Raw genomic sequence first — 27,278 nt, 5'->3', positions numbered from 1 at the left:
TAACTTCATAATTTTTATTTTCATTAAACCTTTTACTGTACTATGATGCACTCTTGCTTTGCTTACTCTCACTGGAAGTTTAAATCAGGGGTTAAACTTGTTATAATCGGTTAGCTTAACGAAGTTTCGCTTAACGAAGTGTTTTTTAGGAACGTAACCCCTTCGTTAAGTGGGGGTTGCCTGTATATATATATATTCTATCCAACTCTTTAATACATGAGTTAACCAGTATTCTCAATAATTCATCCCTTTCTCTGTTGTACTCTGGAATCCTACTTGGTTCTGTAGTCCACTTCCCATGACTTGAACTTTTTCAAGAGGGATGTCTTAATTTTTGACACTTGCTTTTGACTCTGTTCAGCGTCCATCTCAGTATCTCAGTGAGCTTTTTTTTTTATTCATTTGTTACCAAAGTGACCAAGGCCAAGTCCAAGCATAGTGAGGTGATCTCTCTCTCTCTCTCTCTCTCTCTGCCCCCATCACTCAACTATTTCACCACCTCCTATTGCCTTATACATTACAATATTCCTGTAGATTCTTGCATTCAATCTTAGTAAATTCATTCATGGCAACATTGTGGTGCTTCATGTAAAGCTTATGATTGTATTTAAAGAAATTTGAGTTAAATAGTGAGGTACAGTCAAATTATTTATTGCCCTTCTGACCAACCTTTCTTGAGTTTTGTCATCCAATCACCTGCCACTGAATAGCTAAGCCTTTCTTCTCATCCCTGTAAGAGGAGCAAGGCTTGCCAGTTTATGTGAAACAGAGTATACTGCAATGTTACAGATTCCACTCCCAAATATTACTTGCTACTTGTTGCTTCTGTTTCCAGGAACTCATTCCACTTCTTAATTCTCTCTTCCCGTTCAGCAGCAGTCTCCTCAATCCTGTAGACAAAAACATGTAAATTACAATACAGTATGTGTTTTCCTTCTGTATGAAAAAGTTTCTGATTTTCAAAAAACTCCTTCATCATTATTCACATTATACTTGCTGCATTATGTCTAACAGAAAACAACTACCCTAGCCTATATCAATATAATCTGGACTTTCAAGTTTCCAATTCAACATCTTAGATTTTAACATCAAATTTAATTCTAACCATCTGTTAATCTGATGAATTGCCAATTTTGATATTAAGGTATGTGAAAAGTTTAAAAGTGCAATGAGACACATTGCTCTTCTCCCTTGGAGGGCATTTTGTGACTGTGCTGCTCCCTACTGAACATAATAATTAGTTTGACTTGTAGGGCCATGAGGTTGATGTATGACATGTAATTGACTTAAATAACTAAAAGATTCACAGGCAATTTGTTAGAGGGAAGTTACTACCTACCTATATGTCTAGTCACCACATCCCTCATCCACTTCACATACTCTAGATTTTGCATTATCTAGGGATATGAAAGTATAGTAATTTGTACGATAACGGTTTTTTCTTCTTCCTGTCTGCTAGCATTAAAGTAAGCAACATATTTGTACCTTTTGTTTGTTCAGTATCAATAAAAATGAGCCTCTGACTGAAGGTCTGACCCAGACTGAAACTGGCAACTTAACACTTTAGTATTTTTAATTCAAGAATATATATTTTTTAATTATCTGCATCACAAACTGCACCCACAGCACAGAAAAAAGTAACACCAGCATACACCTTTAAATTGTATGCACTGCAACACCTGGATGCCATGGCCATCTTGGCTGTATGTGCACACTCCACTGTTCCTATGAAAGGCATGAAGCAAGGAGAGCAGGATACTTGCTATGTATGATGCAGGTAAGTGAAAAGAAAATTAATATTAGGATTAAATGTTAAGTGTTTGACATCTAAGTTGCATCATATAGCTTTGGTAGACTACAATATTAAGATGGAGGGTCATGTCCATGAAAAGGGAATCAGGATTATATGTAAAGAGGGTGTTATGTTCACTAAACATACCTAATAGACTGCCCTGGTCACTAATCAGTGCTTTATCTTTGAATGCGACAGAATAAGCACTGGGGAGTGTATAAACAGTCAAGATGGTCACAGCACTCAGGATCAGCTGTGCACTAAACTTAAAGGTATATGTTGGTGTTATTTCTCATGTGCTGTGGGTGCAATATGTGTATGGGATAGGGCCCAAGTTATGTGTGATGGAGGTTAAATGTAAAACAAATCTATTCTAATGTTTTTTGTAACATTTCAATACTGAGAGTTTACTGTCCACATAATTATCATGTGCATTTTAATGCCCAATTCTACTAAAATAGATAAAAAACATTGATTTGATCATATCATAAGCTGATGATGTAGATTCTAATATATTTGACACCTGAATGGTCTCCAATACACACTTAAGGAGTCAAATTATTATGCATTTTGCATTTACAAAGAAGTTACAATGGTACAAAAAATACTGTATTTTGATGTAAATGCTGTCAAACATAATTATACACCACTTTGAATGCATCAAAGATAAATATGTACACTTTAGCTGTATTGATTTTCATCTCATTAGTTTTCGAGCCTGTGGTGGATGTCATTTCTCACTCAGAAACAGGGCCACCACATAATTGGGACACTAAGCAAGATAAACTTATCAAAAAAAATTATGAAACTTACTTGAACTTCTCTTTACCATCCCAGGTAGTGACATACAGTGTACGCCCTGCATACATCCGCTTATGAAGAGTAGCCACACACATATCTGCACTTTCTACTTCTTCAAATGTGACTTGAACCACGCCTTCAGGATGCAGCTAAGGAAGAAAGGATTGCAGGTGAGACTAAAGGTTATCATGTACAATATTCACAAAGAAAAATAATTTTTGTGTCTAGTTGACCATCAATGGAGGCACAAAATGCTGCTGAGCAATACTCCATGTCAGGAGGGCGGCCAATCCAGGATGAGCTGCTGTTATAATTTAGAAAATTCTGAATTAGTGTCTTTTTTTTTGAGACAGAAAGGATGCTCCCAGCTTTTCTGCTGTCTATTTGAAATGAAATATTTCTTTTATAAAACTGTTGTTCTTGATTTTTTAAGAACATTAATGATAACTTCATAAAAACTACTTTAGCAAGAAGGAGGATGAGAAACATCTAGTGAAGATTTTTTTAGAAAGGGTTAGCTCAAGTAAATCCAATATCAAGAAAGAGAGAAACTGAGTGCTATTGAAGTAATAACCAAACTTAACCTTACCTAAGCACTAGTTATAGAGGAAAAAGAAAAGAAGCCTAAATGGTGTGAAAAGACTTGATATTTGAACCTTAAAGTTGCTAATTGTGAACTAATTATATTAACCATTTGACTTTTTTTTTCTTTCTTAATGTTATGGCCTATACCACCTGTAGGTATACTTAAGGAGTATGGGAAGCACTATCCAGCTTCGACACATTAGCGGCACAGGCAATTTTATTTATAGTGGTACCCATATTAGGGCCCATATCACCTACACAAGTGCATCTTTGGTGTATGGCAATTACACCTCCACCTAGAACCTGGGTATCATGGTGACATGTAGGTAACTTTAAACTGCTTGACAAATTAAAAACTTTTAAGGCGGCATGTAGTGGGATTCGGAATTACGCAAGGACGTCTGCCCAATCCCACGTTCACCACCTTATCCACTACACCACCACCTCCCCTTATAAGTTGTATTGAAAATACACTTGATTTATATGTATCTGATTTCATATAACAGTAAAAATATATCCATTCAACACCAGCTTTAACATGCTATTAATAAATAAACATTGCAGCAAAACTTTGATCTTACATCAAATAGTTCCAACTTCTTTATTTTGCCAAAGTTTGAAGCCTGGCTCCTCATGGCTTCTTTATGGTCTAGGATTTTGTCCATGGCAACTTCAAACTCCTTTGGATCAAACACATTACGGATCACAATTGTATTCTCCCATTTCTTCCTCTGTCCCCTCATAGGCTCTGGTCGCCAATCAAATAACCTGCAAAAATAAGTAAAGAGCTGTTATATTTGTATGAAATCAACTATAGTAAAACACTCTTTAAGTGAATGTCATTAGGGAAGGAGAGCAGTTTCAGTAGAACTTGAGATTTCGATAACAGATTTACATTTACAAATTTATTATAGTAATCCCATCTTTGTGCTTTTAATCAAGATTATTATCAATTAATACAAAGAGAAGTTTAGCATTTAAAGTATAGTTGCTGATTTTAATAATAATGTCATGTTGTATCATGATGGAGGATGAAACTAAAAACAGAGGAACCTTGATTCCTGAATCTAATCTGTTCCATGACTCAATTTGTGAACCAAGATCTTTGTCAATCAAAAAAAATTTTCATAATGAAATTGATGAAAATACAATTAATCTGCTTCAGCCTCAGAAACATTACTTTGAAAAAAAAAAAAAAAAAGTTTTCCAATAGAAAAACACTGCAACTGTCTAGCCCAGGGTTTCTTAGTTCGGGGTTCGTGAACCACCAGGGATTCACAAGAGATTTCCAGCGGTACTTAGATGGCTGATTTAATGATACATCCTTTGCAGAATATCTTTGTCTATTGAGTTAGTGTTAGTCATTAAGTTAACATTCTGTTCGATGTCAAATTATTGGGGGTTCGGGTAGATGGTCTTATAACTAAGAGGGTTCTTAATGAGAAAAATATTGAGAAACCCTGGTCTAGTTTATTCACAAATCAAAGCCTCACTAACACTATCTCCAGCTAGCAGCTTTCTATTTAACCACACTAACAACTATTGTGTTTTTCATTTCCTCTATCACATTACCGTATTTTACACCTTGGAAGACGCACCCTAATATTTGAAAGAAATTTCTAAGAAAAAAAAAGTCATTCTCATACAAGAACGCATTCACCATATATCCGACCACTGAATACAAAAACATCACAAGCAAGGAGTCTGCAAGACACTATTGTTTCACCACTCATTACAAATTTGCTGGAGCGCTCACCACAAATTTAAAACTATGTAAATAAAAACACCATAGGTAAATACATATACACAGTGAAACAGTCCATCTCTTCTTGTTTTAGTGGCGGGCAACAGCATGTTTTGGACCTGTTGTTTACATTACGGAATCACTTGTCCGATCGCCAAAACCGAACATGTCAGTGCTGCAGTTTGTATTTATTTTATTTTGCAGTCGTGCTTCATAGGCTTTATCAATGTGAATACAATTCACAAATGGAGTTTTGACTCTTGCTTGAATGAGTAAGTCACTTGGATGCTCTATCAATAAAGGTATAAAGGCACCTGGCATGATGTGTGTACGTTCGTGTGCATGTATGTGTGTGTTGCAATGAGACGAGGGAGCGGCCTGTTTTCTCCACACGCTGAGTAGGCTGCAGGAAGGATTATGGTATTGTAAATACTTGTAACACCTAAGTACTGAGTTTACATAATATAAAAGGCTAAATTAAATGGTACTTAGCTAACATCATAATGTAATGACTCAACATACAAATCCAGGTTGCTATCTGTCAAGTATCCAAGCTCACTTGAGGTTGGATGCTGCCTTACAATACAACATTCATCTTGGAAGACGCACTAGTATTTTTCAGGGTATTTTTTAGGAAAAAAAGTGTGTCTTGTAAGCCGTAAAATACAGTAGATGTTTGCTTTAGCCCTGGAACTCATTCCTACAGCAGGTTATTTCAGTGACTTATTTCAAAGCATCCCTTTCTGTTTACTATGTTAACCATCTTTTACAAATCTGTTCAATATGTATAAATGTATCTAAATATGTCAACACGTGTACATATATGTATGAACATATCTGTACATAGTACTTCAGTGTATATTCATGTATGTTTGTAAAGATACAAATTTATGAAAAGAAAATTAGAAGAACCTACAGTGTGTTTTTCTCTAGCACAAGAAATCTGACAAATTTCATCCCCAAATTAAGTTAAGAACTTATCTGAGAAGATGACAGAGTAGGTGGGTTGGTTCAACCTTAACATTAAAGATTATTGTAGTAGCTGCAGTGGCTGCAACCAACAATCTCTCTCTCTCTCTCTTCTTCTGCAGCATTATTAGCCCGTTTCTAAATGGGGTCGCTGTTCTTGATGAGTCTCCTCCATCTAGCCCTATCCTCTGCCACTTCGAGGTCCAGGTTCTTCTCCCTACTGTCAGCCACAACACAGTCCTTCCATCTCATCCTGGGTCTTCCTCTCTTCCTCCTGCCATCCACCTCCAAGTCCATCATCTGCCCCTCCCCATTCCCGTCCTCTCACCTCACAACATGTCCAAACCATCTCAACTGCGTCTCCTGCACCTTCTTACTTACATTTGCTACTTTAGCTGTAACTCTTATGACCTCATTCTTAATTCTATCCTTCCTTGTAACTCCATTCATCCACTTCAACATTTTCATTTCTGCCACTTTCATTCTCTCTTTTCATTAGTCTTCTTTATTGGCACAGTCTCTAACCCATATATCATTGCTGGTCTCATCACTCTTCTATAAACTTTCCCTTATAGTTTCACTGGCATTCTTCTGTTGCTGAGGACTCCAGATATATCCCGTAAATTTTTACATCCTGCTTGTATCCTCCTGGTAACTTCCACCTCTTCATTGCTATCCTCTGCCACAGTTGATCCTAGATATCTAAAGTTCCTTACTCTGTTCATGGGCTGGCCATCTAGGTTAATGCTCCTTGCATCCCTGTTCCTTTCCTGGTCTTCATCTTGGTCTGTTATCACCAGATATTCCGTCTTCTGCTTATTCGCATTCCATGGCACCCCAGTGCTCCACGCCACTCCTCCACTCTCTCCTCTACTTCTTGCTTTGTCTCACCAACCAACACCACATCATCTGCATACATAATTTCCCATGGCATTCCTTTTCTTACCCCCTCCATCAGCACATCAAACATTATGTTGAAGAGGAAAGGGCTGAGAAATGAGCCTTGATGCAGCCCAACCCACATATCAAAGTTCCCAGTCATACCAGCTACACATTTAACTCTCGTTTTCATATTCCTATACATCTCCATAATCAGCTTCACATATTTCTCAGGCACTATTTTCTTCCTCAAGCATCTCCATACCTCTTGCCATGGGATCCGATCATACGCTTTCTCTAAGTCTATAAATATGTACTTCATGTATCTCTCTCTGTTTCTCTCTGTACTTTTCCATAATCTGTCTTATTATGAATATTGCATTTGTTGTTCCCTTTTGAGGCATAAATCCAAACTGACTTCTTGATATCTCCACCTCTTGTCTCAACCTCCCATCCATAATCCTCTCCCAGATCTTCATTGTATGGGACAGGAGCTTTATATGGCAACAGTTTGCACAATCCTGCACATTCCCTTTCTCCTTGAAAATTGGGACTTTTATGCTCTCTCTCCACTCCTCTACTATAACTTCCTGATCTTCAATCTTCTTCATTAGTCCCCACAGGATATCCACTACTTTACCTAAAGCCTTCCATGCCTCCACGGGGATATTAACTGGTCCAACGGCCTTGTTGTTCTTCATCTTTTCATGGCCCTCTCAACTTCCATTCTATCGGCCTTGTTGATCCTTCACACTCAGTTCCATTTTTTAAGAACTCCCTGTGGTTTTCCTCATTCAATATTCTTTCCTCTGCTGGGACACTTTCCATTACGCTCTCCAGCCTTCTCCAGAATATTTCCTTTTCTTCCTCTGTATCTCCCGTTTGTGCAGCATAGGCACTTATAATGTATAATGCACATGCTTCATACATTAATTTCATCATAATAATTCTATCTCCTTCCCTTATTACACTTACAATATTTTCCTTCATATCAGGTGAGAGAACAATTCCAACTCCATTTCTTACTTCTGGAGTTGCTTGTATCCTTCTGCTAGTTCCTTTGCCTTGTTTCCTTTCCATCTCATTTCCTGCACACACAGAACAACACTGCCTATTCTCATCCTCATGAACTCCACCACCTCTCTCCCTCATCCATTCATGGTGCCAAAATTTAGTGTTCCCACTTTCAAACTAATTGGAACTTCCTTCTTTGGCCATGCATGCACACTGTGTGGTAGCCCTTGCTTCACCACAGAGGTCGGGCGAGTTCCCTGTGTGTCGCTTCTGGGGTACGCTCTAGCATTTATCGGTACTTCTATATTGAGACTCATCATCCTGGTGTTGGCATATGGTTTTATGGCTGGATGCCCTTCCTGACACCAACCCTCCCCATTTACCCAGGCTTGGGACCAGCACCGAGATGAGCTGGCTTGCTCCCCTCGGTGGCTGGGTTGGCTGCAGCCAACAATCTCCTTGCTAAACTCACATCACTGAATAGCCCCAGTGGTGGCTCCCCCATGTTAGGTATGATTTGAGATCTGACTGTATCCAAGTCTCAGACACAAACATTTTAGTAACGTTCATATTGTAATCCAAAATGCATAAAACAAAAAATGTTTTAGACTTCTAGTGTACATAGATCTGCATGATGGAATAATCATAACACTATTCATATATATACAGTGGTACCTTGGAGTACAAACGCTTTTGAGTACGAACAATTTGAATTATGAACAAAAAAATCGTGGTTTATTTTTGCATTGGAGGACGAACTTTGCTTTGGAGTGCGAACAATAACAAACGCGGTCAACAGATTGAGCGCAGCACTACGCAATCAGCTGACTGCATGCTGGGGCACCACGCTGCCTCAGTGCCTCAGGAATGTTTGTAATTGTTTGTTTGTTGTTTTGTAGTGCCTGGGATAATAATATTAAGTGTTTTTAGTTATCAAGATCATTGCCTAATGTAGCAGCACACATAGTCACGAGACATACAGACAGACGTATGGAAGATTCTAGAAGATCTGAGAGGAAGAGAGAGTATTCAGTTCATGAATTAAAAGCCTTAACCCTTATAGCCTGTCAGGCACGATCGTGGCTCTTATGTTAGAGCCCGTCAGATATGATTATGGTGCTTTTCAGAAGCCACGCTCCCACGGTCCAGATATATCTTTATATCTAGACCGTGCGCGCTCCTTTATGCCACACAGTTTATTTATGCTTGAGGCTATCTGTCATATCTCGAGGCCTGTCATTGGCCCATTGTTTTCATGATGGTGGACACTTAGCCAATCATGTATCAGCTTTTACAAGGATATGTTTGTGGAAGTGTGAGGGCGCCAAGCATGAGGTTGGTGAGAGCACTTATGTCAGTATGCTGTATTTTATCATATTTTATGTATTTCTTGGTGAGATATAAGATATACATGTATTTCCATGGATAAGTAAGCAGTTCAGAAACATATTATGATGCATGAAAATATTGGAATCATTATTTTTATCTCGTTACTGGTTTAGATAAGAGTGCGTATTGCTGGCTTGATGGAGTCGTCTGAGGAGGATGTGTTGACGCTTGTTTCCGACCGCGAAAAAGTTGAATTTTCACATTACAATTTGCTTACTTCTCTGATTTATTTTCCATAATGAATGCAGTATATCAAAGAAAACTTATTGGCTTATATAAGAGTGTGCGGTGCTGGCTTCATGAAGTCACATGAGGAGGATGTGGTGATGCTTGTTTCTGACCACGAGAAGTTGAATTTTCATTATATTACATTTTGCTTACTTTCCTGCTTTATTTTCCTATCTTCTATAGTTATAGCATAATAGTAGTAGTAGTATATATATAGTAATAGTATGGAAAAAGTAAGAAACTAGGTGAAAAATACAATTTTTTAGTCTTGGGAGGTGGTTTGGAACAAATTATAATTTCTTCCATAAGAATACATGTATTTTGATGCTTTGGAGTAAGAACGTTTTAGAGTACGAACAAAATTTTGAACGGATTAAGTTTGTATTCCAAGGCACCACTGTAGATTGCAATGAGAGGCTGAAACTAAGTAGTTAAAATGACTTAGCTGGAAATGATTGGGCTATGCAAAGAAGGAATGGTGAAAATATTGAAGATCTAATAAATAAGTAATGAGGAATGATATGTGGAACAACTGAATAGGTCAAACAACACCCAAAGATAGTTTGATCAAATAAAGATTGGCAGAAAGTGAGATGATTATGATATATAAATATGTGAATATGATAGAAACAGTGGGTGCAGGAGTGTGATATCCTATGAAATGTGAGGGCAGTAATAAAATATGTGTAAGAGATGGTGAAAGAAGAATGAGAAAGACATAGTGCGCAAGGTAGGAATGCAAAATTAGAGGGGAATGTATTACCTCAAATCAGGGCCTACCAACTTATATACTGTAGTCACAAATAGTACATAACTGGAGCATATTGTAAACACTGAAATACCGAACAACTGATCTGGATACTCAAATAAATTTGAGGTTTGGGAGAAAGCTCCCAAAACAAATCTGGGACATGGGTATTAAAGGGCCACCACATTATTGATCAAGCAATAAGATGCATCTGAAGACTTTTACATAAAAACTCTTCTATCACACCTATCCCCTTAGGTAAATTGTTGGCAACAGGCCTCCAAATATAAAATGAAAAGTAAGAAAAATCTTGCATACACTCATGGTTACAATATTGATTCTCTTTTCTTGTCCAAACTTTTCTCTCCATCTTTCTTCTTACTTAGTCAAATACAATTTCTCAAGATTTTTTTTTATTTGTAATTTTTATTGCTTATTATATTTGGAATGAATAGTAAATAAATAACATGAAATCCCCAATTCTGACAGACCACACGGATAACACTTCATACAATGAATATGAATCTGAATGGTTTGAAACATGTTTGAATTATCATTCCTAGAATGGAAATTGATTAAAAAAGTGGATTAGTTTTATCCTAAAAAATGCAAATAACATTATCTTAACATAACAAACTAAGACAAAAAACTTACTTTTCTTGCTTTTTCTTTAGCTTTTCAAGCTCTTTCTTTCCTTTCTTGCGAGGCTTGAGTTTGGGGTTATATTCACCTTTCTGTTGGAATTTGGCCTGCTCCACATGTATCTTCATATTCCCAACTTGATAACCATCTAAAATCTGCTCTGCCAGTTTCACTGATTCCACCTGCAAGTTATGGATAATATTCATGTATCATGATCATTTAGCTAAAAGCCACTAATTTAAGGTGAATAACTACTCTCTTCATTTCACTCTGCATCCCCATTTAGCAGTGGAGATGACTGTCAGAGAAAATCTTTTTTCTACACCCTTTTACCCTCTCACAATATATATATATATATATATATATATATATATATATATATATATATATATATATATATATATATATATATATATATATATTACTAAAATCTTGGAAGGACAAACAAACAAATTCAATGAGTAGAAGTTACATGTCCGTCAATATACATTTATTGATCAATCTGAGGTATTAAAAAATTGGTGAACCTAACTGAAGTGAAAATGTATTCCATTCTGTACAACACCTGCTTCACTAAAAGGAGAGAAAAAGTAAATTAAAAAAAATTACATTTCACTTATAAAAGATAAGATTAAGCACTATCAGGTTAGAATGAACTCCAATGCTAACATTACAAAATGAGGGTTTTCCCTAAAGTTTGAATGCAAAGTTTATAAGACAACATCTTAATGAAAATTTCAATATGTTGGTGTCATCAATATATCAATTCATTTAAGTTACAGTACCCCATATTAACTAATTCAACAGAGTAGTGAATTAATGATGTTCCACTATTGATGGAGAATCTATTAACAAGAGTACTTCAAGCTGGAGGTATTCCAGGTTTCACATTTTAACTACATTTGAAATCTGTTTCCAGGATAAACAAAGAATAATATTCCACTTTATAATAAGATGTGCAATAGCATGAGATTATATGGTAAAGTCTGAAAAAAATAAAATAAATAAATTAAATAAATTAAAAAATAAACAAAAATGTGGCAACAACAAAATATTCAGGCAAAATTAACCAAGAGTGTGAGATTACAAATATGTATTATCTGAATTATACTAAAAGGAACTTTAAAAATGTGATGTAAAAAGCATGCAAGCAAAATACAAATAACGCACTATATGAATGGTAAATAAATTTATTACCTATATCAAATACTTTAGTTTTGTGAGGCTAGTTTATAATTTTTTAGATACTATCAGGTCATTGTGACAGCCTTAATGTAGTTATATGAACTTCACTAACAGTGGAAGTTCATATGAATTTATTGAAAGTGGAGATGCTCATATTTTCAAAGCAGAATGGTACTACGCATAAATAAATATATAAATAAATGCTTCTGTTATGCTTGTAAATTAACATTAATTGAATAGCAAACCAGTCTAAAAGGAAATTGAGAAAATAATCAGTGACCTTAATCAATAAACACTTACAGAAAATACCACAACACAGCACTTGTCTGCAATCTTATCAACCTGAACATGTGACACTTGGGATGCCATAGCTGATATCAACAATTTCTTACATCACAATATAAAATTTTCTATGGGAGTGTTGTGATCATAAACTCTAAAAAAAAAAAAAATAAATAAAAAAAATAAATAAATAGTTGTACAAATATAAATTTCAGTAGAGAAAACAAATAATGCTGCTACATATACAGAAACCTAAATGTATCAAGCAACTCAAATTGTCCTCATTTGTCCACTGTCCACTGTCCACTGTCCACTCCTGAGAACACATTACTCCAGTGTGAATCATGAAGGTTTCTACAATTCCACTCCTGTTTTTAATCCTTTTGGCTGCTAGAGGTCAGCTGTTTTGAGATTCTTATTTATTTGATTACTGAATTTTTTTTATTCAGTTTAAAAGCAAAGAATGAAAATGAATGAAAGAATTAGCTATAATCAAATGGACAAGAAGTTGGAATATATTATGATTTCTTTTAGTTCACTAGGCTATTCACAATAATCTGGTGTAGGTTGAAATAACAATTTCAGCTAATGACAAGTGCTCCTATACACTATGAACTCAACATAATCTAATTTTTAGTTTGTGACTATAGAGTAAAAAGTTGGTCTTTCTCAATATCTAAAACACTTGTGTTTAACCCTTTAACGGGAACATGACTCCACCTGGAGTCATGAGTTACTGGTTTTGAAAAAGTGTGCCATTTTTCACGCATACCTGGCTCCAAGGTCTATGCGTCTGAGTCGAGTGTCTGTTGGTCATCAGATCTAGATACCCGGGCTCCTCGCTGGCAATGCTCTTTCCTTCCTAGGTAAAGGTTGTGACGCCAGGTAGACCCATAAAGTCCGTTTATGAAATATTAACTCATGAACATATGTAGGAGGGAAAACATTGTTTATAGGCTTGTATATGTGATATACAGAGCTGTAGTACCTCTAACTCATGTTAAATATGTTTGCTGGGATTGTTGGCTGAGGAAACTGTAGGTTTCACTGGTGAAATAACATTCACTGAAGCCTATGAGCCAGTCACAGCTGACTTGGTTATTTATGGAAAATCACATTTTCTGGAATCACCTTTCTTTTCTTCAGAGCAACACAATTGGAATGGAGAGCATATAATTTATAAATAATTTTGAAATAATGGTTTTAATAATATGTTTAAGCAAAAGTTATTATGATAAACCATGTTGTGGGTATGCAACATATGTTCTGTTTACTTGTTTATTTATCTGTTTATTTATAAAAATAAGAAACAAAATTGCCCATTTTCATTCGGTCAGAGCACAACAATTGGGAAGCAAATTAGGAATTATACACTATTTCTTAGAAAGAGTAACCATTTTAGTTAGTGGATAAGGTGGTGAGCATGGGATCGGGTAGAAGTCCAAGTGTAGGTTCAAATTCCACCATGTACCGCCTTGAAACTGCCATTTGTCGAGTGGTTTAAAGTTATCTACATGTCAACAGGATGCCCAGTTTCTAGGTGGTTACACCAAAGATGCACTTGGGTGGTGATATGGGCTCTAATATGGATATCACTATAAATAAAATTGCCCACGCCACTAATGGGTGGAAGCTGAACAGCGTTTCCTATACATACTCTTCAAGTACACCTACAGGTGCTATAGGCCATAGTGTAGGGGGGAGAGAGAGAGAGAGAGAGAGAGAGAGAGAGAGAGAGAGAGAGAGAGAGAGAGAGAGAGAGAGAGAGAGAGAGAGAGAGAGAGAGAGAGAGAGAGAGAGAGAGAGAGAGAGAGAGAGAGAAAACACTATATGGCAAAGTAACTTTTTCAATTTTTTTTTTTTAAATGAATCATGAAAATTAAATATGAACATAAATTTGTATGTTTTTTATTTTCATCGTCCAACAAGATGTTATCTTTTTCAAATCTGATCAAGTGTAACTCAATAAAAATTATCTATATTTTTTATCTATTTATTATTATTATTATTATTATTATTATTATTATTATTTACTTATTTTTTTTTCAATATTTTTGCAGTGGCTCCAAATGGAGTCAGGACACAATCAGTGTGAGTGAAATTGGGCATTTCCATTTAAGAGTTAAATTCTTTCAGCAGATCACATATGTTCAATAACTACAATGTTTCCACCCTAACATAAATTACAATTTGTTTAATATGCATTTATCCTCAAAGTTTTGAATCTCATACTCTTTCTGTATCTTCTGAATTTAACTTCTGTTTCAATCTCACTACTCTAACTACAAACTGATGACAAGCTTTAATGGCTTTAGATCTTTCTTGTTCTTTTTCAACACTGCAAGACCATTTATATTTGCATTGTCATCTAGTTTTGTCAATTTTGACACATGGTCAATTATAACATTTCAATTTCAATTTCAATTTAATTATTTAAAAAAAAATGACATACATAACATTTGTCTAATAAGTATGTTTGAGATCTTACCTTAGTGTACTTATCCTCTAGCTCAATAAAAAGCTCTAAAGTACCTTGCTTTATTTTCATCTCTTCACCTTTTCTAAAAACATATATTCTTTTCTCTTCCACAACAATATGAAATTCACTCTTCCATTTTGTAGTCTTGTATCATAATGGGACTTTATCCAATCAACTTTCTTCAACCGTGGTGGTTATCTAATTTCGCTTATTGCTATTGGAATATGTTTTTACCTTAATCACTTCACTTTATTGCATATAATTTCATCTTGTTCATTGTTCAAACCACTGATAAAGAAGAAAAAGACATTTAAAGAAACCTATGGAAGGCAAACAATTAAAATTCTAATGTGACAATGGCTCTATGTTTTAAGTTAAAGGACTTTACACATCACAGGTTCAAAGCCAATGAGACTTGCAATGAGGTGATGCAAAATTGTAGTGTGTGCACCTTTTACCTTAGATGGTTAGCTCACACAAAATGGCACCAGTAAGTTTTATGAGTAACAATTTTGCAGAGGCTCATGCCTTTCCCCAGAACATCTTGGTGCAATTACTATGAAAGATAGGACTGAAAGGCAATACATCAGTATTCTTCACTCATTTCGAAACAGTTTGAAAAATGATTCAGCTTCTAGCATAACTTGGACTCAAGTCACTGAGATCCCTACTTTTAAACACTGACTATTTGGCTACTGCTTAGCAATGCTAAATTATACTTATATTTATGATCTGATCAAAATCATGAAATTTCTTGGTATTGGATAAAGTAACTCTACAGTTTTTGCATTACTTATCACCTAATTTACACTTGTACAAACCAGACATCTGAGATGTTTAATTTATAAACTTACTTTTCTTTATGAATGCATGTGCCCTGTTTCATTAGTTTAACCATTGTGATAAAACTATTTAATCCATATTTCCCAACAGGCAAAGTCTATGGCCAGATAGAAGTCCAACACAAACGTTATGCATGTCCTCCAGACTTTATCCATCTAGGTCACAGATGTTACTACTTCAGTAGTGAAATGGCTACATGGCATAGTGCTCACTTCATGTGCAAGGATCTTGGCAGCCAACTGGCTGAGTTAGAAACAAGGTGGGAGGATAACAATATCCGATCCTACCTCAATCGCCCAGAGTTTGGTAAGATGCACCACTTTACAGCTTTTCTAACATCTACATACAAAGGGTATTCAATGAGTTCTCAGCCTAATATAAGAGGGAAAACAGGAACTCACCATGACTGGAACACATTCATACATTTTTTGAAAAGTAATGCAGACTAACATTCTCTGTTATTTATTGAGGGCATGCTGTGATCGAGATTTGAAAAATTCATTAAAAAAAAGGTTATAAGATTTCTTACTTGAAATTTTCAGAATATTAAAGCTCCTGGTTGTTTTTGTTATGAATGTGGATGTGATAGAGTAATGATGTCATGACTTCATGATGTCATGCATAGAGTTGTATTCAAAATGTCGTACAGGCTTCATTTAAAATTTTAAAAAATGTGCTTTGGCATGGACATACTTGAAAGATGCCTAAAGAAACGTAGAGAATGATTTTTTTCAGTTTCTCCATACATCATGATATGATTTTTTAAAGTTTTCGCACTTCATGACATCATCAAAACAGCATGAAAAGCAGTAATTTTGCCTTATTAACAATTTTATATTCACTTTAGGGAAAAAAATGGTCTGACAAAATGTTACCCAAATCCCTGTCAATATGTACACCAAGTTTCAAGGCAGCATGTATAATGGTTGATTTTATAAAATTTATTATATCTTGAAAAATCATGTTTTGAGATACAGCTCTTTAAAGTTTTAAAAGTTTAGCACCCACGTTATGTGTTTATCAAAATTAGTAAATTTATTATATGTTAAGTGTTGATCTATAGAGAAATTGCACACAAAGAATGATCTAATTATTTCCATATTTACTACTTCATTTCAGGAACTATGTACCTTGTGGTGATGCTATAAAAATTCTTGGCTCTGGTTGTTTGTGCCTTTGCTGGTAGATTTAGCTTATTGGTGGGTGTCCTGAGAATGCTGTTCCACAGAATTGTGGTTTATTCTAACTGTCAGTAGGCACCTTTTTCATTCTCCATGAGATAATTCTCTCCAAGTATATTGTTATGTTTCTAATCAAGATCAGCACCTCCAGGTATGTAAGTTTCTCCCTCTGCTTTCCTTTTCTCCTCTCCCTCATGTATTTTTCTAATTTTCTTTTCTTTGATTTAATCTTTCTTCTTAGCTTTTGCTATCGAAAGTGACAGCCTCTTCCTATTCCTTCTTTCGAAAATCTCCTTCCCTGCTGTGCCAAATGCCTCAGCTTCACCTGCCACTGAGCCAAGGCTGAATCTGGCAACAGCTTGATGAATACCATACTTCATCCTTAGCTGTGAATAAAACTTGGTCTTTGGCAGTTAATTCCAGATTACATTGTGCAGGCTTTCATTGTTGTTTTGGGTGTTGTCTTTGCATTTCTCTTGAAGTTTGCTGTCACAAATGTGTAGGCAAGCTGGCATGATGTTCCTTACCACTGCCGGGGCAACGTATGTGCACATATGCTTCTTATGGGAGGGTATTGGAGGATCTTTTGCCATTGCTCATTTGGCAAAACATCTACTTCTCCTCCCATCTGGGCATCCAGTATGCTGAGGTTTGGCGTCAATGCTGCTGCAATGGCGAGGCGTTGCACAGATTGCACTCTTCATGTCCTCAATGGTGGTGTTCTGCTTTATTGTACTGGCAAAATACTCAGCCAGTTGCATTATCTTCGCTTGAGTAAGTGCACCTTCTTTCTGGCCACCCAACTTATGCACCTGTTTAGCTTGAAGAAGTGCTTTCTTTACTCAGTCCTTTCTGTACATCATTAATACACTCAAGTTTTTCCAAGACAATTTCATCTCCATATGGCTTCACATCCCAAACAGCAGAAAATCCCTTTGAGTCACTATCCGAGATTACACACTTCTCCAAAGGATTTTCCAGCCATCAACTTCCATGGCTGGCGAGCTGCCATGGAAGTTCTTGTCACACTCGCTTTCATGCTGTGGCCACCATTCATTTCTATCACAGTCCTTGTTGTCTGTACACACTTTGCAATACTTAGACAGCAAAACAAAATCAATTACCCAATTACCATGCTGGTTGTGGTTTCAATCACACTCACAAATTTGTAATTGGCTGTGAAACCATGCTTTGACCATAAGCCATAACAGGAAACCTAGATGTTTTTTACCTCCGGAGCACTAGGCTCTTTCTCCTTCAATTTATCGTGCACCTCTTTCTGCACATGTTCCAGCATTTGCTTGTATTTCTCTACACCTTTTCTCTCAATGGCCTTGGCAATTCTGTAGTAGGTATTTTCACTAATTGCAGGCATATTGAATACCGCACAGAACTCAGTGGCTGAAATATACCCACCCCCTGAATGCATGGTGACTCTTACTATTCGTTCATTGACATCATACACATTCCTACTGGCACCAGAAGTACACCAGGTTCTTTCAATCTTGCAATTATAACAAAACACACTGTAAGTGTGTGTCATGCCTCTCCTACTCTCATTCACCCTCAGATTCATATCCCACTTATAAGAAGGAAATGACTTCACCCACTTTACTAAACTCGTACTTTCAGCAAGTACGTAATCATAGCTACTCTCATCAAAACTTGATTCCTTTTTCCTTTTTGTAGCAGTTGATGTTGATGACTGCCTTGGTTGCAAAGGCATAGAGGGAAAGGAACCAGTATTAGCAGTTGCGGGAGACAATGCAGACATGCTGGAGGTAGATGCCTCCATGTTGATTGATGTTTTCTCATCTTCTCTCTTCTTTTCATTCATTTCTTCTCTCTTCGTTTCATTTATCTCCTCTTCTCTCTTCTTTTCTTCATCTCTCGCATCTTCTTCAGCTGTTGTAGCCTATTTTGTTTTTCCTCATGTTGCAGCAAAGAAAAAATATAAGACAGCTTGCAACAAATTTCTTCCTTTGCCTTTCTCTGTTACACTGGGGTCATGGGGTGCTCAGTGCTGTATGGTTGCTGCATGGCGGGAAGAAGGTGAGCAACTTGAGGGAAGGAGCCTCACCAAAGACAAATATTAGTGATAAAATGACAAGGAAAAACAAACAATATACCACAATGCTTACAGAATGTTTATTGCCCCACGCCAACCTCATGGCGTATGCCACTCATGTCCCTTTAAATGTGTAAGAATGAGTGTTGCCATACTCATATGCCCATGATTCATATACTATATGAATTCAGAATATTTCTCCTACAATAATCTGCAGAAAATGAAAAGTGATTTTTCAAGTGATTTTTCATCATAATTTACTAAATCTCAACTGCAGCATGCCCTTAAGTCAACTGTGACTTTTCTGAGTGAGGATGGCTTCTTCCAGTAACGCTGAACAGAGAGCTGTAATAAAGCTTTTCGTGATTCAAGCATCACAGTTGATTCATACATAGTTGAGGAGAGCACTAGGGGATAGTGCCCTATCCTATTCCACTATCAAAAAGTTGGGATGCTTTCTGGAAGTAGGGCCAAGACTCATGTGAGGATGATTGCCAAAATGATGGTCCATTAACTGTAGTCACCAAAAAACTGGTCCCATGATGGAGAACATGGTCAAGGATAATCATTGAATTTCAGTGCAATACATTGCTTCTCAAGTGGGGATCAGTAATGGATATGTTGCTACCACCTTTCATAATCACCTCAACTTTTTCAAGGGATCTGCCTGATGGGTTCCAAGAATGCTGAGGCCTAGGCAGAAGAGGAACCAGATAATGACTTGAACAGATATGTAGACCCTCATGAAGGCAGAGCTGGGTAGATTCATGACAAGATCTAAGCAACAGAAGCATCCCTCCTCTCCAACACTGTAAAACTTCAAGGTCATGAAGTTATCCAAGAAGGTTATGGTGATAGTCATGTCTGATCTTGAAGGGATCCTTCTCAAGATCTTGAATCATAGTCCATTAATGGACCATACTATGCTGGTCTATGGGGGAAATTTCAGAAGGGGCAGTGCTTGAGAAAAGCTGTGAAAAAAGTGACCCAAGATATTTCTTGCTGAAAAATCCTCCTGCTCACAAGATTACAGTGGCCATAAACAAAATGGTGCCCTGTAGCTTCACATTGGTACTCTGTCCCCTTATTCCCCTAATCCAGTACATTGACTTTCACTTTTTCCTACACATGAATAAGAAGCTGTAGGATGTCTTTCACTAATGATGAAGAGACCAAGGAGGAAGATTGAAGAACATCACATTCAAAAGTAATTGTTTAGAAAGAAAGAAGGGAGAGAGAGAGAGAGAGAGAGAGAGAGAGAGAGAGAGAGAGAGAGAGAGAGAGAGAGAGAGAGAGAGAGAGAGAGAGAGAAAAGTAAGTTGAGTGAACCTTTGCTCTATTTTTACTCTTTGATTAGGCTGAGAACTCACTGAACACCACTTTCCCTGCAAGTTACAATAAAAAAAAAAAAAAAATTATATATATATATATATATATATATATATATATATATATATATATATATATATATATATATATATATATATATTCTTTATTATTTCAGATTTATACCAAATATTTTATTGTAACTAGAGACCCACTGTTATTATTTTTCATCATGTCTTTAGTATTACATATACAGTACTGTAATGTGATATAGCTGCATTTCAGTTAATTTAGTAAATCTTTTCAATGATTCTATTGACATGAACATTTTAAGGGAAGTCAAGATCACTAAATAGATAATACGCTTCAGATCAAAAGTTTCCTTACTTATAGCTTCTTTATTCTAGCTCCTCTAACTCTCCTATAGGTTTAGTTGCACAGTTGTAAACTTTATATGCAAGAAAGCTTGCACTACACTTATGTCTTTGGTATAATAACTAAACTTTATTGAAATATGATTAAGAGATAGAAAACAAATATATATATATATATATATATATATATATATATATATATATATATATATATATATATATATATATATATATATATATATATATATCAAAATTACTTTACCAATTTTTGTTGCAATTTCTTTTCAGATGTAGCATAATGTGAAAATAATGTTACTATGTAGATAAGTCTTTGTTTTTATGGGAATCAATGCACAATTGAGGGAATATATTTCAAAGTGAAAAATTACATTCTGAGAAATGTGCTATTAAATTAAAAATGCTTTCAAGACAACCTTCCAAAATGAAATTTTTATTTATGTCACATACAGGCAATCCCCACTTAACGAATGTTCACACAATGAAATTTCACTACAACGAACGTTTCCTTTTACAACCATCTGCTCGTTTAACGAACACCAAACTTGCTTTAAAAATTTTTTATCCAGGTAATTTTTTCCAAGTTTGAAAGCCCCGCCATATCACGCAAGCCAACAAGCTTTTGAATACAACAGTGCCTCTTGTGGACAACACGTGCACCACTCACTCCCCTACCCTTCCCCGCTCTTAGTTCAAAACAAAAACAGGGTCCAGCACCAGCTCGTCATCTCACGCTCAACATGCCACCAAAACGCCCTGCAACCAGCCCTGCAATGTCGCCTTGCATTGCTAAGAAGAAAAGAAAGTCTCTTACTCTTGAAGTGACGCTGGATATTATTCACAGACACGAGAGAGGCAAGAAAACTAATAGCATTGCTCGCCACCATCTTGACTCCATCTACTGTCTCTATTCTCAAGTCAGCAGACTCGATTAAGAAGGCTGGTGAGACTGTATCTTCCTTGCAAGCTAAAAGAATCATCTGAACTCATGACTCTGCAATGGATAAAATGGAAAGCCTTATGGAAATGTGTTACATAAGTTTTGTATGTGGTATAGGTAACTCGATTTACGCGATAGATGCGTTCCAAGAGGCATCGCATACGTATATCAAAATTGACGTAAAACAAACTTGTAATTCTCATAAGAAACAATAGATAATAGTGGGGATGCGGGATGTGGTCCAAAATAATTTGTACAAAATACTCTATTTATTTGGCTAAATTAACATGTTTTTATTATTTACCATTCTAAATACTAGAAGTGTATTTAAAGTAAGGGGAAAAGCAAGAAATAATAAGAGAAAGCAAAAAATAATAAGAGAAAACAACAAAACAAAGAATACGTAAACACAACACTCACTGCCCCACTGCCTTCACCACTCACACCAGTCAGTCACCATCTTCCTCTGAGCTTTACCACTTTATCAAAAATCCACTTATCAAAAATAATCCCACAGTATAAAGTAAACACCAGTAAGAAAATAAATGCAGGATGCCAATGTCTTCATCCCTCACAAGCACTCGCCATTGCTGTCTACCTCCGAGTCAAGGACGTCATCATCCATCTGTGCTTCCTCTGCTTCCACCGCTTCTACGGGATCGTCCACATCCTCTTCTGGTACTACATCTTCCACTGGTGTTTTCTTGAAAAACTGCAGCATGGTGGTCTGGCGCTTTTTCTTGGAAAATTCTTTTTGCATCACTGTGTACCAGAAGAGTGCGTCCATGGCAATGGAGCTCCCACCTATCGGCAAGCTGTGGAACTAACTGGCGTGCAGTTTGAAATTGTGTCTGGCACTCAGTTTGAAAATGCAGTTGGGCCAAATCGCATATAAGCAAACCGATCGCGCGAATTAAATTAATTATAATATTTTTTCGGTCGCATAATAATAAAAACGTGTAAATTAAACACGTGTAAATCGAGAGTTACCTGTACAATGATGCGCCTTTTGTTTACATTCCACAGGTTGCCAGCTAGAGTCTTTCCCGATCCACTCTCCCTCTCTTCATAAATTTAAGATCATTAACATTATAAAGTTACTTACATACATACATTAGTGTACATTATAATGACTTGGTCTTAAATTAAACTGCTTAAATGTTTAACTTCATAATCTTTACTTTCATTAAACCTTTTACTGTACTATGATGCACTCTCGCTTTGTTTACTCTCAATGGAAGTTCAAGTCAGGGGTCAAACTTGTTATAATTAATTCGCTTAATGAAAATTCGCGCAATGAAAGTTTTTTTAGGAACATAACCCGTTCGTTAAGCGAGGGTTGCCTGTATTTCTCTTTCCACTTTTCATATAAAAAGCAAATTGTATTAATTTTTCCTTTGTATTGAAAATTCAATGTGATTTAAGGACATACCATACATACAATGGTCTGGTGAGATGGAAACAATTATTAAAACTAGTTAACCTGTGATTGCTGTCAATGTACGTATTTGTATTTTAATTTGTATTCTCATTAATATGTAATCCATTGCTTACTTACAGAAAATTTGTAGTTTCTGAGCAACATATATGTCAGCTCCATATAGCCTATTCAAAAATATATTTAGCTAGTAACTTTTAGTAGCAGACCATATTTTAAATTTCCTTATTCTTTAAAATTTCCTACCAGGTAATTCATCATTCTGTGTTGAATACAAATAGCTTTATCTTTTTATTAGGTCTCACTGCCATGAAAGTATGAGAAAAATGGATTGACCTAACATTCTTAGAAATCTAGATAACTGATTATTAAGTGATCAAACAAAAGATATGTTTAACATGACCTCTGTGTACAATAGTATGAATCATTAATATAATTATTCATGATATAATTGCTTAAGGGGACCATCCGGTGGCTGTGGTACCGAAAAATCTGAAAAATACGTATTGAAAATCACCAAAACACCACCAGAGCATCCCCAAACATATGGCAATATAGTGATGGAGTATTTTGGGAAAATACGCTAAAATACGTGAGGTATTTAAACATTAAAGGGCCCCTGCCACGCCCACCGCAGCCTGGGGCTTCCCCCCCAAAACTTGCTGTACCATAAATTATGATAATAAGCATAGAAAAAAGCCATGAAAAGTGGTTTCTTTGGTAAGGAAAGGCGGGCACTGGCAACTCAGTACTATGGCGTACACAGGAACACACCCTCTCCCCTTCCATCTCAGTGTCCATGTGACTGCGATGGGAGGAGGATGTATTGAGAATCTCGCCCGTTGTTTCACACCTTGCAAGCAACAATCCAGGCTATTTTACCTGTTTTTTTTGCCTTATAATGTCTAAACAAACAGTGCAAAGGAAAATTACAAGTTGTGCTGACCATGCACGGATAGGAGACACCCTCGCCTTTGAGCGACTAATACCTAGTCATTGTAGGGGCGGCCAGGTGCCATATGAGTCTTACAGAATATTTTAAGCATGTTTAAAAAACATATATGATGTACATGGTGGTGTATGAGCACGAAATATCCAACCCAAATAAATGTACAGGGTCATAGAGGGTGAAAATGACATCTCTGGGGTTTTTGCCTTTTTCTCAGTTTTCACTTTTTTATCATTCAAATTGTATCTTCTCCCACATTTCTGAACGGATTTTCAATTTTGAGGTAACATTTTGAAGCTAAAATGAAGCTGCTACATTTCCATCTCATAGAATTTTGAAAAATTTATTTTCTGTGTCACAATGTAATTTTATACAAAAAAAAAAAAAAATAAATAAATAAATAAATAAATAAAAAAAAAATAAATAATAAATAAATAAATAAAAAAAAAAAAATTCATAATGGCCATCAAAATAAAAAATTCAAAATTCTATGAGATGGAAAGTTTTGTTATACCACATACTTCACGTATATACCGGCAAAATTGAAATCTGCCCTTCGGTGACAAAGTTTATAGGGAAAATGTTCTTTTCAAAAAATTGATTTTTTATTTTTCATGCAGTTATTTATGGTTCGATTTGCTTGTAACTACTAAACTAACATCGTGTAATAGTCATCTATCAGTGAAAAAAAAAAAAAAAATAAATAAATAAATAAAAAAAAAAAAAAAATAAATAAATAAATTACCCACGTACCTCTTTATTTTAGATTTTTTGAAAACCCAACCGGATGGTCCCCTTAAAATTAATACTGAAGATTAAGTAAACTGAACTGTGTATAATTCTAATATTTATTATTGTTACCAGCACCTCTCAATAGATGGGTGGGTGGGATTTACAACTGGTCTCGCAGACAGTGGCAGTGGGCATCATCAGCTACTGAGATGTCTTACAATGGCTTCCTCACTCAACAATTTCCTCGCTCTACCCGCTGGCAGTGTGTCTACCTTTCCCCAAGCCTTGGTTATCGCTGGAACCACCGATTCTGCACCACCTCTATGCACTACCTCTGTGAAACTACTGAGGTTAGGGTTTCAGATGTTAGTGACTCAAATGAACAATGAATATAAATATGGTTTTCTTTAATAAAAAAAAAGTTTTCTTGGTTTGTAAAAAAGTATTTTTTTTTTAGAGTGTGAGCTGTTTTGTATGTTCCTTTTAAATATCAGGATGAACATTATTTTCATCTACACTTTCTCACCAAAAATCTAGCCATAGGCCACTGAAATTTTTCCCTTCTAAGTTTCTAGTAAAATATATATGAAATCAAATACACAACTCCAACACCAGCCAAAGTTGGCATTAACATGATAAGTTATCATGATAACAATATATCAGTTATCCAATAATAATTTTCCCACATTATTAATTCATCAGTTTTGGTTGCAAACTAGAGATAATCAATAATTTTAGATTTTAACTAAACATGTTGAAATCTTTAACCTTTCATTAGTGAAAAGACAGGATAAATACTAAATTTAAAGATATTTCTAAGATTTTTAAAGTTTTCTATAATAAAGATAAGAATAAAGATTTGTATTTATCAATTTTCTTACTTTGAAGTACATATCAATATTGTTGTCACTAATATTATAAGGATTCTGGACTTATCAATTTCTCGGTCATTAATTATATCGATTATCGGTTATTCTGATCAATTTATCAGTTATTGTGACAATTTCTTTCTGATACTGCATCTAGCTATGATGAGCAGTGTATAAATTAATAAAGATCCCTTTTAGTCAATAATAAGTACACTATATGTTTATTTTCCTTTATAACATAAAACATCTAGAGGATATCTGAGCAAAAGAGAAAAAGGAAACTTATCATAGACTAGAGATGTTAAGAAGAATACTGTACTACATCAAAGGAGTGGGGCCATCCTGTAAAGTTCAAGAGGTATGCTCACCTCAGTTTGCAGAGTGGATGCAAGAGAAGAGGGCTGAGGCAGTTCCAGAAACTTGCTCACCTTGGTAATAAGATCATGAATGGGGTCAGGACTTGCTACATTGTGACTGCCATCCTCCCTACAATGACCCTCACCATAAACCTCCTCATCCACTTCCTCAAAGTGTAAAGGATGGCTCATGCCTGCAGTCTGGTTCTCTGCATTGACACTGGGGCCCACCCCACCTTCTACTGGTCATGGCATAGCCTGAGAACACATCTCATCAAAGCACTAAACCAACATTGTCTGTGAGGTTACTTGAAGACACACCATCATTGTCAGTTATAAATAAGTCTATTACCAGGCAAGCCAAGAATGTTACCTCCCATCCAATGACCCAAAGGAGCAACTAATGAAGTCACAGTACTTACAGTACTGGAGTTAGACGCCTTAACTCCAAGGAGTAAGGCTTAAAACAAGTTCACTCCCCTTACATCACTAACTTCACATAGAAGCCTAGATCAGCGGTAGCCTGCACCCAACCTGCTCCTAGAGCCAGGGTCACAACAGAACTAGAAGCTGACACTGTAATTCCACAGGCTCACTCCCGGATCAGCGGAACCGTGCATCCTACTCACTCCTGAGGCCAATTCAAAGAATGAGGCTGCACACAGACTCACTCCCCCGACATCATCATACTTTACAGCCTTGTTCAGAAGGATCCTGCATTACACTCAAAACTGCTGACAATTAGGCTATGGTAGCCTTCACTTAAACCATATCAGATTCAACAGTAGCAAATCTACAAGACCATGAAGAATCAGAAGATGAACTGTCTCAGTAATGCTTCTCAGTTGAACCACCAGACAATTTAGAAATTTAGAAAGTTTCTTCTCCTTAGAGCCAGAACGAGATTGGCAAGCCTTGAACCGAAAACTAGAAAGATGGCACTCACTACACCTACTGCCAATCACACAGATGTTTGGTTAGCAAGAAAAACACAATGAACAAGGGTGCGTTTACACCAAGCGAATTGAATCGATTCAATTCATGAAGGATAATTTGAATCGAGTCATTTTGAATCTGCATAGTTCCAACCGGCTGATTCACATCATTCAGGTGATTCAGTACCAAGGCAGTCTTTGGGATGTATGGACATATTAGCTTTTGCAGAAATAGCAGTGTTACAGTGGCTGAGGAATAGGCGTAAGCATCGGCAACGAATATGGGTGGATGCCATTAATTTTAGAAGACCTGAATTTGGGAGCTTTGGACATTTGTTCCCAGATTTGGTCAGTAATCTGGAGAGGTTTTAAGATTTCTTTAGGATAACCATAGAATGATATAAGATGTTGCCTGTCACCAACAAGAAGTACTAGGCCAGGGGTGGGCAAACTTTTCAGTGCTAGGATCACATTCTTATAGGGCTGCATACTATATTAAGCCAAAATCATTA

General features: G+C 36.1%; 2 protein-coding genes across 5 annotated transcripts in view; one reads left to right on the top strand and one right to left on the bottom strand.

The window, feature by feature from the left end:
• Positions 1-635: 635 nt before the first annotated feature.
• The window catches only part of LOC123520217 (HIV Tat-specific factor 1 homolog), a 36,921-nt gene continuing 10,278 nt past the window's right edge, over positions 636-27,278 (bottom strand). Inside the window, exons 5-8 of the mRNA XM_045282301.1 lie at positions 10,804-10,973; positions 3,760-3,946; positions 2,606-2,742; positions 636-890 (exon numbers count right to left, since the gene is read on the bottom strand). Of these exons, the coding sequence (XP_045138236.1) occupies positions 806-890; positions 2,606-2,742; positions 3,760-3,946; positions 10,804-10,973 (579 nt within the window). The 3' untranslated portion in view covers positions 636-805. The remainder of the gene's footprint in view (positions 891-2,605; positions 2,743-3,759; positions 3,947-10,803; positions 10,974-27,278) is intronic.
• Positions 12,415-25,686, top strand: LOC123520218 (C-type lectin domain family 2 member D5-like). Of its 4 annotated transcripts, XM_045282304.1 has the most exons (4): positions 12,415-12,608; positions 15,671-15,886; positions 22,066-22,165; positions 24,739-25,686. In XM_045282304.1, the coding sequence occupies exons 1-4, from the start codon at positions 12,515-12,517 to the stop codon at positions 24,749-24,751; spliced, it is 423 nt and encodes a 140-aa protein (XP_045138239.1). In that variant the 5' UTR covers positions 12,415-12,514; the 3' UTR covers positions 24,752-25,686. The 4 variants fall into 4 exon arrangements, with proteins under 4 accessions (XP_045138239.1, XP_045138240.1, XP_045138237.1 ...); XM_045282305.1 differs by lacking the exons at positions 22,066-22,165; positions 24,739-25,686 and adding an exon at positions 20,818-21,091 and having other exon boundaries at positions 12,421-12,608; XM_045282302.1 differs by lacking the exon at positions 22,066-22,165 and having other exon boundaries at positions 12,478-12,608.

Source organism: Portunus trituberculatus, chromosome 46 (genome assembly GCF_017591435.1).
Source record: "Portunus trituberculatus isolate SZX2019 chromosome 46, ASM1759143v1, whole genome shotgun sequence".
NCBI lineage: Eukaryota > Metazoa > Arthropoda > Malacostraca > Decapoda > Portunidae > Portunus > Portunus trituberculatus.
Note: the sequence above shows the minus strand (reverse complement) of the source record. Positions and strands in the feature narration are given on the sequence as shown.

Coding starts and splice junctions, on each gene's coding strand:
- LOC123520218 (XM_045282302.1), top strand. CDS start 12,515: ATGTATCAAGCAACTCAAATTGTCCTCATTTGTCCACTGTCCACTGTC. Junction 12,609..15,670: donor CTCCAGTGTGAATCATGAAG/GTTTCTACAATT, acceptor ATTTCCCAACAG/GCAAAGTCTATGGCCAGATA. Junction 15,887..24,738: donor CCTCAATCGCCCAGAGTTTG/GTAAGATGCACC, acceptor TATTGTTACCAG/CACCTCTCAATAGATGGGTG.